Here is an 11,280-nt window from a genome sequence, read left to right on the forward strand (position 1 = left end):
TTTGTAGACATACATGCACACATCGCCCAGTTAGCCCCTACCCGATCCCCACTCGTTCCCTCCCCATCCCTCCTTCCCATGCTTGGCTTAGTGGTTCACATCTAGTATTATAGCAATTTATCCAATATTAATGATGTTTATTTATTTATTTTTTTATTTTTTTATTTTTATTTTTATTTATTATTATTATTATTATTATTATTATTATTATTATTATTATTATTATTGGTGGTACTGGGGATGGAACCCAGGGGCTTTTCTACCTCCAGGCTAACACTCCCAAGCCTTTTTTTTGGGGGGGGGATGTCTGGGGATGGAACCCAGGGGCATTTGACCTCCAAGCTACACCCCCTGCCCTATTTTTTATTCCTTATTTGAAACGGTCTCACTGAGTTGCAGAGGCCTCACTAAGTAGTAGCTGAGGCTGTCCACGAACCGCGATCCTCCAGTCTCAGCCTCCTGAATGCTGGGATGACAAGCGTGCGCCACCACGCCCGGCTCCAGGCCTATTTTATACTTTATTTGGAAACAGGGTCTCACAAAGTAGCTGAGAGCCTCACTAAGTCGCCGAGGCTGGCTTCAAACCTCTGTGATCCTCTGGTTTTAGCCTCCCAAGAACTAGGATTACAAGTGTGTGCCACCACGCCCAGCTTATTTTAATTTTTTTATTTACTTTTTTTGTGTGGTGCCGGGATGGAACCCAGGGTCATTCTACCTCCGAGCTGCACCCCCAGCCCTGTGGTTTATTTTTTATTCTGAAACAGGGTCTCCCAGAGTTGCAAAGGTCGTCGCTAAGTAGCTGAGGCTGGCCGCAAACCGCGATCCTCCGGTCTCAGCCTCCCGAGTGCTGGGATGACCAGCGTGCGCCCCGCGCCCCGCCAGAGCGGGCTTTGATGGTGCCAGGCGGAGGAGCGGCCCTGGCCGGGGCGGCGGGTGGCAGAGGCCGCCTCTACTAGTGGGCAGTCGCAGGTTCGAGGACAGGCTTGGCAAATTCGACCTTGTTTCCAAATAAAGTAGGGCTGGGGTGTCGCTCAGAGACAGAACGTCCCTGGGTTCAACCCTAGCAACAACAACACCCCTTTGTGGCCAGGCTCGGCTGTTGGTGGGAGGCAGGACACCGGCTGGCCGGGTTCTGCCCCGTCCCTCCTGTATCCAGGGGCGAGCTGAGCTCAACGCAGGCCCCAGGCCGCCCCACGCCCACCGCAGGAACCCGCACCCTCCGCCCAGAGCGGCCCTCAGTGCCTGGGAGCAGAGCGGCACCACGGCCATGTTGGGGGCCCCCTGGCTTCCTGGGGGGCGCGAGGGCGCCGCCGTGCGGCCGAGGCGGGCACGGCACCCGCAGGCTCAGAGCTGGGCTCTGGACCAAGGCTCACCCCAGCCTGTCTCGGTGAGGACTGGGGACAGCCAGCCGGACACGGTGGCCCACGCCTGTAGCTCTGTTATTTGGGGGCTGAAACAAGGCGATCACAGGCTCGAGGCCAGTCTCAGCAAGTGGTGAGAGTCTCATGAACGCAGCAAGACCTTAACAAAATAAAAAAAAAAGAAAATAGGACTACAGTCCTAGCATTTGGGAGGCCGAGACAGGAGAATCGCGGTTCGCAGACAGCCTCGGCTACTCAGTGACACCCTGTTTCAAAATAATAAAAACCGAGCTGGGGGTGTAGCTCGGAGGTAGAAACCCCCTGGGTTCCATCCCAGTACCCAAAAAAAAAGGGGGGGCTGCAGATGTAGCTTGGAGATAGTGACCCTTCTGGATTCAATCCCCGATCCCCCCTGCGCCCCCCCAAAAAAGGCTCCGGACGCTGCACTGAACGCTTTTATTGATGCCACCCCAGCCCCCGGGCCCCGCCGGCTCCTGCTCAGTTCCCCGCGCCGTCCTCCAGCACGCTCCGGATCCAGGGCGCGTAGCTCGACACGCGGGTGGAGATGCCAGGTCCGCTGGGGTCGCCGCACAAAGGCCCGCTCGAGGAGAACACGCCCTCGAGCACGCCGCCGCACACCAGCGGGCTCCCCGAGTCGCCCTGCGGGGGGGTTCGTGAGTGCAGGCCCCGTCCTCGCCTGTCCATCCTGCCGAGGCCCCGCCCTCGCCTGTCCATCCTGCCGTGGCTCCGCCCATGGCCTGTCCATCCTGCCGAGGCCCCGCCCTCGGCCTGTCCATCCTGCCGAGGCTCCGCCCTCAGCCTGTCCATCCTGCCGAGGCCCCGCCCTCGGCCTGTCCATCCTGCCGGGCTCCTCCCTCCCTCCTGGGCTCGGGCCATTCTCAGTCCCCTCCTCCAGCTCGCTGGCCCGCCCTCTCTCTGCTCCAGCCCGGGGTCCCACAGACAGGACCCCGCCCGAGTTCTGCCTCTCCTCCAGGCCGCCCCCTCCCTCCCCGGCCCCGCCCCTCCGCCCTGGGCCTGTCCTCTGATTCCGCCCCTCTATGGCCCTCCCGTCCTCCCTGGAGGTCTCCTCTGGCTCCGCCCCAATATGGCCCCGCCCCTCCGCCCTGGCCTCTCCTCTGGCCTCGCCCCTCTGTTCCCTCCCCTCCCTGGGCCCGCACCCTGCATCTGTCCCGGCGGCGGCTCTCCGTGCATATCTGGCGCTTGGTGACGATGCCTAAGCCGCCCTCGTTCAGGGCGCGCAGGTTGCAGACGGAGCGGTCCAGCAATGGCAGCAGCGTCTGCAGCAGGCTGCCGGGGCCGCTGCCGGCGGGGTTCCCCACGCCCCAGCCCGCCACGTCGCAGCGCGTCCCGGGCGGCAGCTCGCGGTCCTCCTGCTGCCAGGGCAGGGGGCGCACGGCGAGGCCCAGCGCGGCGTTCTCCGCCAGCTGCGGAGGGGGCGTCAGGCGGGCGTCGCGGGACCCCGGGAACACCACCCGGCCCCCGAGACCCCCACCCGGCCTCCGGACCCCCACCCGGCCCCGGGACCCCCACCCGGCATCCGGACCCCCACCCGTCCCCGGGCCCGCGCCCACCTGCAGGAGGATCAGGTCGTTCTCCAGGGAGCCGGGGCGGCTGTACGGGTGGCGCACGGCGCGGGACACGTCGTACAGGCGCGTGGAGGGCTCGGGCTCCAACAGCGAGTGCGCGCCCAGCAGCACCTGCGGCAGCTCGGGGGCGCTGGGGGGTCCTTGGTCAGCCGGGCCGGGGGGCGACCCCCCCACGGACCCTCACCCGACGACCCCCCCACAGACACTCACCCGCCGTCCAACACCCCCACGGACACTCACCCTCCGTCCAACTCCCCCACGGACACTCACCCGCCGTCCAACCCCCCCACGGACATTCACCCTCCGTCCAACCCCCCCACGGACACTCACCCTCCGTCCAGCCCCCCACGGACACTCACCCGCCGTCCACCACCCCACAGACACTAACCCGCCGTCCACCCCCCACGGACACTCACCCGCCGTCCAACCCCCCCCACGGACACTCACCCGCCGTCCACCCCCCACGGACACTCACCCGTCGTCCAGGCAGTGCGCGGCGCTCAGCACCCACTTCGCGCTCAGCAGGGCGCCGCCGCAGCGGTGCGTGCCGTTCACCTGCACCGACGCCATGTAGGGCCGCGCGTGCGGCTGCGCCTCCCGAACGCCCAGGATCCGGCCGCGGGGCTGGGCCGCTGCGGGGTGGGGGGTGAGCGAGCACCGGGGGAGCCCCCTCCCCACCCGGAGTGAGCGCCCCAGGGCCAGGGCGCAGGGGTGGGGCTGCGGCAGCGACTCCCAGCGTGCACCCCAAGGCTGCACCTAAGACCCCTGCAGTTTCAGACCCTGAAGGGCTCAGGTTTGTGGATGCCCTTGGCTTCCAGAGCCCCCCCTTCCTGGCCACCGATGGGCGTTGGGAGGGTGCTGTCTGCAGAGGGGACCCTGGCTGACGCCCCGTCACCCCCAGACCCACTCACCGCACAGGGCGGCGCCCAGGAGAACCGCGGCCACCAGGCGCGCCAAGCTGGGTCCCGCCATCATGCTGCTGCTGCTGCTGCCGGGCCACTGGCCTGGGCCCTTTTATGGGGGTGCAGGGGGCGGCACCCCTGGAGCCCCACTGCGCTGGCGGCTGCCCAGCTGGGGGAAGGGGAAGCTGCCCGCCCAGCCTGCACCCAAGTCTCCTGACAGGCTGGCACAAGAGGGGTCCCGCCCCGGCCACGTGCCTCCTCCCTGGGGCCTCTCCTCTTGCTGTGCCCCCCCCCAGTCACCCCACACCCCGCCTCTCGTGGTCCCACAAGGGGACCCGGTCTCTCCGGGGAGCTAGCCAGGGCCATCTTTAATGGGGGGCAGCCCCCGTGCTGGGAAGAAGCGGAGAGGGGCCCGCGCCCCCCAGGCTATATCCCCATCTCCCCCCAAAACAGGGTGATGGAGGACACGGAAGAAACCTGAGGAACGAAAGGTTCCAAAGGAGTTAAGGCAGTTTGGTGAAAGGTCAAGCTTTCGGAGACTCTGGGTGACTTCTGGTCTTTCCGGAATTTCTCACCCCCGACCCACCGGTGAGAGCGGGAACTGGCTGCAATCATGCTCTTAATAATCTTTAACCAGGCCTCTTGGTTTCTTCTTGTTTTTTAATTTTCCCTCCAAGCCCGGCGTGGTGGCGCACGCTTGTAATCCCAGCATTCGGGAGGCTGAGACCGGAGGATCGCGGTTCGCGGACAGCCTCAGCTACATAGTGAGGCCTTTCGCAACTTAGTGAGACCCTGTTTCAAGAATAAAGAATAAAAAATTGGGCAGGGGGTGTAGCTCGGAGGTCAAATGCCTCTGGGTTCCATCCCTAGACCCCCCCAAAAAAGAAAATTTTCCCTCCATGATTGTATTCCACAAGCATATGACGTATGTCTTACATCAATCATTCTGCATTGTGTTTGAGATTATACTTTGATGTTTTTCTTTCTTTGAAGTTGTGGTTTTGGTGCAGGGGCAAAAAGTATAAAAACTTAGTTCTAGAGAATAAAGTTGTCAGTGGTCCAAGAGACGACTGTCCGAGTCTTCATTTCAGGTCTCTCCCTCCCAAGTCCCGGGGAAGAATCCCCACACGTGGCGCCCGCAAACAGGGACTTGAAGGAGCCCCAAAGAGAAGAGGGAGGAGGCCGCTGCAGAAAGAGGTAAGCAGCTATGGGAAATCAAGTAAGTAAGGATCCTTTTACAAAATTAGCACATTATCTTTTAAAGCAATATAAGATAAAGGTATCACAAGAAGTGTTGCAAAATTGTTATGATTTAGCCGCAGAATATAATCCTTGGCTTCCTGATGAAGGAACTTTAGATGAAGAAATATGGGACAGAGTTCGAAAAAAATATGACAGCCTATTGTCAAGGGGAGAAAATCCTCCCTCAGTGGCGGGTCACTTAGTCTTTAATTAAAATGACCATTCAACAAACTGACGGCAAGGCTTTAGACACAGAGAGTGAAACTGAAAAATCGCTTCAAATATATGAGTTGTCGAAGGAAGATTTAGATCGAGCCACAAAACAAAAGGACAAAATGTTTGCCTCCGAAAGCCCAGGAAAAGAAGTCAGAGCGAGCGTCTTGGCGCCCACGCCCGCCCCCCCTTCGGCCCCTGTGGCAGAAAGCATAAATCTTTTAGAGCACAGAACGAATCCAGTCTCGCCTAAATCTATGTCTCTCAGACCTCGAGACTACCCTGCTCATTTAGCTTTTACCTTCCCTGTCACTTTTAACCCTGGTCCGCGGCAGCAAATTGAATGGAGAGGGCTTGAATTTGATGCTATTTCTCCTTTCAAAAAGGCACGCATGCTTTGTGGGCCTGTTTCTAATTACTGCGTTGAATTCTTGTGCTCTTGGGCAGAGAACTGGATCCCTATGATTTCTATACAGTAGCAGAGATGGTCCTGACAGGACAGCAATATTCACAATGGCAAATGTGGCTCAGTGAGGAGGCAAAGCAAGTTATGCGTGATCACTTGGCTCGGGGGAATCAGGCTCAGTTGTCTTATGGTTACTCACTGGAACTGGGGCTTGGTCAGACCAAGCAGCTCAGATACAAAATGTACAACCGCAGCATATATATTGGATTCGAGAAGCTGCTATTTTGGCTTGGAAAAAAATTGATACAGGAACAGGAGAGCCATTTACAAAAATTTTACAAGGACCCACTGAAGAGCAGAGTTCCTTCCTTGGGAGACTGCAGGATTCTATTCAGAAAACCATAAATAACGCGGAATTGTCAGAAATATTAACCAAGCAACTAGCTTTTGATAATGCTAATGAAGACTGTCAGGCCGCTATCCGGCCCATTAGAGAGGCCGGGAATGTTTTAGAGTATATGAAGGGGTGGGGCTGCGGCAGCGATTCCCAGCGTGCACCCCAAGGCTGCACCTAAGACCCCTGCAGTTTCAGACCCTGAAGGGCTCAGGTTTGTGGATGCCCTTGGCTTCCAGAGCCCCCCCTTCCTGGCCACCGATGGGCGTTGGGAGGGTCCTGTCTGCAGAGGGGACCCTGGCTGACGCCCCGTCTCCCCCAGACCCACTCACCGCACAGGGCGGCGCCCAGGAGAACCGCGGCCACCAGGCGCGCCAAGCTGGGTCCCGCCATCATGCTGCTGCTGCTGCTGCTGGGCCACTGGCCCGGGCCCTTTTATGGGGGTGCAGGGGGCGGCACCCCTGGAGCCCCACTGCGCTGGCGGCTGCCCAGCTGGGGGAAGGGGAAGCTGCCCGCCCAGCCTGCACCAAGTCTCCCGACAGGCTGGCGCAAGAGGGGTCCCGCCCGTGCCATGAGCCTTCACCCCCGGCATCTCGTGGTCCCACAAGGGGACCGGGTCTCTCCGGGGAGCTAGCCAGGGCCAGCATTAATGGGGTGCTGGCAAGAAGCGGGGAGGGGTCTGCGCCCCCCAGGCTATATCTCCATCTACCCCCAAAACAGAGCATCCTTCCAGCCTGAATTTAACAATACCAGATGCAGCTAGTAAACAACCCATTCTTTTTTTTTTTTTTATAGTACTGGGGTTCCTGGAAATCCTTCTGCATTAGGTTACACTCCCAGACCTATTTTTACATTTTTATTTTGAAACAGGGTCTCCTACGCCAGCGCACGTGGCTGGCTTCCAACCTGCGCGATCCTCCTGCCTCTGCCTCCCAAGCGCGGGGATTACAAGCGTGCGCCACCACGCCCGGCTATTTTTTTTTTTTTTGGTGGTCCTGGGGTTCCTGGAAGCCCTTCTACCTCTGGGCTACACTCCCAGACCTATTTTTACATTTTTATTTGGAAACAGGGTCTCCTAAGCCAGCGCACATGGCTGGCTTCCAACCTGCGCGATCCTCCTGTCTCTGCCTCCCAAGCGCGGGGATTACAAGCGTGCGCCACCACGCCCGGCTATTTTTTTTTATTTTTTATTTTTTGGTGTTACTGGGGTTCCTGGAAGCCCTTCTACCTCCGGGCTACACTCCCAGACCTATTTTTACATTTTTATTTGGAAACAGGGTCTCCTAAGCCAGCGTGCGTGGCTGGCTTCCAACCTGTCGATCCTCCTGCCTCCGCCTCCCAAGCGCTGGGATTACAAGCATGCGCCACCACGCCCGGCCCCCTGCCCTATTTTTATTCCTTATTTGAAACGGTCTCACTGAGTTGCAGAGGCCTCACTAAGTAGTAGTTGAGGCTGTCCACGAACCGCGATCCTCCAGTCTCAGCCTCCCGAATGCTGGGATGACAATCCCTGCCACATCACGCCCGGCTCCAGACCTATTTTATACTTTATTTGGAAACAGTGTCTCACTAAGTTACCGAGAGCCTCACTAAGTCGCTGAGGCTGGCTTCAAACCTGTGCGATCCTCCTGTCTCAGCCTCCCAAGAACTAGGATTACAAGTGTGTGCCACCACACCCAGCTTATTTTAATTTTTTTATTTACTTTTTTTGTGTGGTGCCGGGATGGAACCCAGGGGCATTCTACCTCCGAGCTGCACCTCCAGCCCTGTGTTTTATTTTTATTCTGAAACAGGGTCTCCCAGAGTTGCAAAGGGCGTCGCTAAGTAGCTGAGGCTGGCCGCGAACCCCGATCCTCCGGTCTCAGCCTCCCGAGTGCTGGGATGACCAGCGTGCGCCCCGCGCCCGGCCAGAGCGGGCTCTGATGGTCGCAGGAGAAGGAGCGGCCCTGGCCGGGGCGGCGGGTGGCAGAGGCCGCCTCTTCTAGTGGGCAGTCGCAGGTTCGAGGACAGGCTTGGCAAATTCGACCTTGTTTCCAAATAAAGTAGGGCTAGGGTGTCGCTCAGAGACAGAGCGTCCCTGGGTTCAACCCTAGCAACAGCAACACCCCTTTGTGGCCAGGCTCGGCTGTTGGTGGGAGGCAGGACACCGGCTGGCCCGGGTTCTGCCCCGTCCCTCCTGTATCCAGGGGCGAGCTGAGCTCAATGCAGGCCCCAGGCCGCCCCACGCCCACCGCAGGGACCCGCATCCTCTGTCCAGAAGGGCCCTCACAGTGCCTGGGAGCAGAGCAGCACCACGGCCATGTTGGGGGCCCCTTGGCTTCCTGGGGGGGCGAGGCCGCCGTGCGGCCGAGGCGGGCACGGCACCCGCAGGCTCATAGCTGGGCTCTGGACCAAGCCTGTCTCGGTGAAGGCTGGGGACAGCCAGCCGGACACGGTGGCCCACGCCTGTAGCTCTGTTATTTGGGGGCTGAAACAAGAGGATCACAGGCTCGAGGCCAGTCTCAGCAAGTGGTGAGAGTCTCATGAACGCAGCAAGACCTTAACAAAATAAAAATAAAAGAAAATAGGGCTGCAGTCCTAGCATTTGGAGGCCGAGACAGGAGAATCGCGGTTCGCAGACAGCCTCGGCTACTCAGTGACACCCTGTTTCAAAATAATAAAAACCGAGCTGGGGGTTTAGCTCGGAGGTAGAATGCCCCTGGGTTCCATCCCAGTACCCAAAAAAAGGGGGGGGGGCTGCAGATAGTGGAGATAGTGACCCTTCTGGATTCAATCCCCAATTTCCCCTGCGCCCCCAAAAAAGGCTCCGGACGCTGCACTGAACGCTTTTATTGATGCCACCCCAGCCCCCGGGCCCCGCCGGGTCCTGCTCAGTTCCCCGCGCCGTCCTCCAGCACGCTCCGGATCCAGGGCGCGTAGCTCGACACGCGGGTGGAGATGCCAGGTCCCCTGGGGTCGCCGCACAAAGGCCCGCTCGAGGAGAACACGCCCTCGAGCACGCCGCCGCACACCAGCGGGCTCCCCGAGTCGCCCTGCGGGGGGGTTCGTGAGTGCCGGCCCCGCCCACCCCTGGTTTTCTTGCCGACCCCTCCCATGTCCTGTCCATCCTGCCGAGGCCCCGCCCTCGGCCTGTCCATCCTGCCGAGGCCCCGCCCTCGGCCTGTCCATCCTGCCGGGCTCCTCCCTCCCTCCTGGGCTCGGGCCATTCTCAGTCCCCTCCTCCCGCTAGTGGCCCGCCCTCTCTCGGCTCCAGCCCGGGGTCCCACAGACAGGACCCCGGCCCGAGTTCTGCCTCTCCTCCAGGCCGCCCCCTCCTTCACCGGCCCCACCGCTCCGGCTCCTCCCCCTTCCTTCGAGCCTCTCCTCTGGCTTCTTCCATCCCTGGCCACGGCCCTCCTCCCTGGGGGCCTCTCCTCTGGCCCCGCTCCTCCCCAGGACCTCCTGGCCACGCCCCTTTCTAGGCCTCTCCTCTGACCACACCCCTGATCCTTGGGTCCTCTCCTCTGGCCCCTCCCTCCCTGGCCCCTCCCTCCCTGGCCCCTCCCTCCCTGGGCCCTCCCCTCCCTGGCCCCTCCCTCCCTGGGCCCTCCCCTCCCTGGGCCCGGCCCTCCCTGGGCCCCGCACCCTGCATCTGTCCAGGCGGCGGAGGTCTGTGCATATCTGGCGCTCGGTGATGGCGGCGAGGCGGCCGCGATGTATGGCGCGCAGGTTGCAGCCGGATCGGAAAAGCACGGGCAGCAGCGCCTCCAGCAGGCGGTCGGGGCGGCGGCCGAAGGGGGTCCCCACGGTCCAGCCCGCCACGTCGCAGCGCGTCCCGCCCGGCAGCTCGCGGTCCTCCTGCTGCCAGGGCAGGGGGCGCACGGCGCGGCCCAGCGCGGCCTCCTCCGCCAGCTGCGGAGGGGGCGTCAGGCGGGCGGGGCGGGACCCCGGACCCCCACCAGGCCCCCGGGACCCCCACCCGGCCTCCGGACCCCCACCCGGCCCCGGGCCCGCGCCCACCTGCAGCAGGAGCAGGTCGTGCTCCAGGGAGCCGGGGCGGCTGTCGGGGTGGCGCACGGCGCGGGACACGTCGTACAGGCGCGTGGGGGGCTCGGGCTCCGACAGCGAGTGCGCGCCCAGCAGCACCTGCGGCATTTTTCTGCCTCCGACTCCCGAGCGCGGGGATTACAAGCGTGCGCCACCATGCCCAGCCTAACCCCATCTTTTATTTCTTTTATTTATTTTTTTTATTTTTGTGTTCCTCCAGATTGAACCCAGTCTATCTCTGAGCCACACCCATTCTGCCCTGTTTGTTTTTTTTTTTTTTTTGTAATCAGAAGATTTTTATTTCTTTGTTTAACAGACTCATTTGGGTGGAATTGGGTAGCATATTTTATTTTACTTTTTAGTGGTACTGGGATTCCTGGAAACCCTTCTACTTCCGGGCCACACTCCCAGACCTATTTTTATACTTTTTTTTTTGGGGGGGGGGGTCTGGGGATGGAACCCAGAGGACTTCAACCTCCGAGCTACACCCCCTTCCCTAGTTTTTATTCTTTATTTTGAAACTGGGTCTCACTGAGTTGCAGAGGGCCTCACTGAGTAGCTGAGGCTGTCCGTGAACCGCAATCCTCCAGGTCTCAGCCTCCCGAATGCTGAGATTACAAGTACAAGCGAGCGCCACCACGCCCGGCTATACTTTTTTAAATTTGAAAACAGGGTCTCTTAAGCCAGCGCGCACGGCTGGCTTTGAACCTGCGCGATGCTCCTGTCTCCGCCTCCCGAGCGCGGGGATTACAAGCGTGCGCCACTACACCCGGCAAGGTAGCATATTTTAAAGTAGTAGAAAATAATCATTTTTTTCATTGGTCTCCGTTTAGGGTCTCCCTGGGTTTCTTTTTTTTTTTTAATTGGTGCACTGTATTCATACATCATAATGGGATAAAAAACTTGTGTAGACATACATGCACACATCGCCCAGTTAGCCCCTACCCGATCCACACTCTGTTCCCTCCCCATCACTCCTTCCCATGCTTGGCTTAGTGGTTGACATCTAGTATTATAGCAATTTATACAATATTAACGATGTGGTTTTTTAATTTAATTTTTTTAATTTTTAATATTTATTTATTTATTTATTTATTTATTTATTTATTTATTTATTTATTTATTTATT

General features: G+C 59.5%; 2 protein-coding genes across 2 annotated transcripts; both read right to left on the reverse strand.

Annotated features, from left to right (window-relative positions):
• Window positions 1-1,859: 1,859 nt before the first annotated feature.
• On the reverse strand, window positions 1,860-3,940 carry LOC308275048 (complement factor D-like; the record flags this gene model as incomplete). Its single annotated transcript, XM_080713057.1, has 5 exons — window positions 1,860-2,021; window positions 2,540-2,806; window positions 2,954-3,098; window positions 3,444-3,600; window positions 3,880-3,940. 5 exons carry the CDS (start codon window positions 3,938-3,940, stop codon window positions 1,860-1,862), a joined length of 792 nt encoding a protein of 263 aa, XP_080569183.1.
• Window positions 3,941-8,995: 5,055 nt separating this feature from the next.
• On the reverse strand, window positions 8,996-10,259 carry LOC308275049 (complement factor D-like; the record flags this gene model as incomplete). The annotated part of the gene is made up of 3 exons (XM_080713058.1): window positions 8,996-9,157; window positions 9,750-10,016; window positions 10,125-10,259. The coding sequence occupies 3 exons, from the start codon at window positions 10,257-10,259 to the stop codon at window positions 8,996-8,998; spliced, it is 564 nt and encodes a 187-aa protein (XP_080569184.1).
• Window positions 10,260-11,280: the final 1,021 nt, after the last annotated feature.

The sequence above is a fragment of the Muscardinus avellanarius genome, assembly GCF_963383645.1.
Source record: "Muscardinus avellanarius genome assembly, chromosome: 16".
In the NCBI taxonomy this organism is placed as follows: Eukaryota; Metazoa; Chordata; class Mammalia; order Rodentia; family Gliridae; genus Muscardinus; species Muscardinus avellanarius.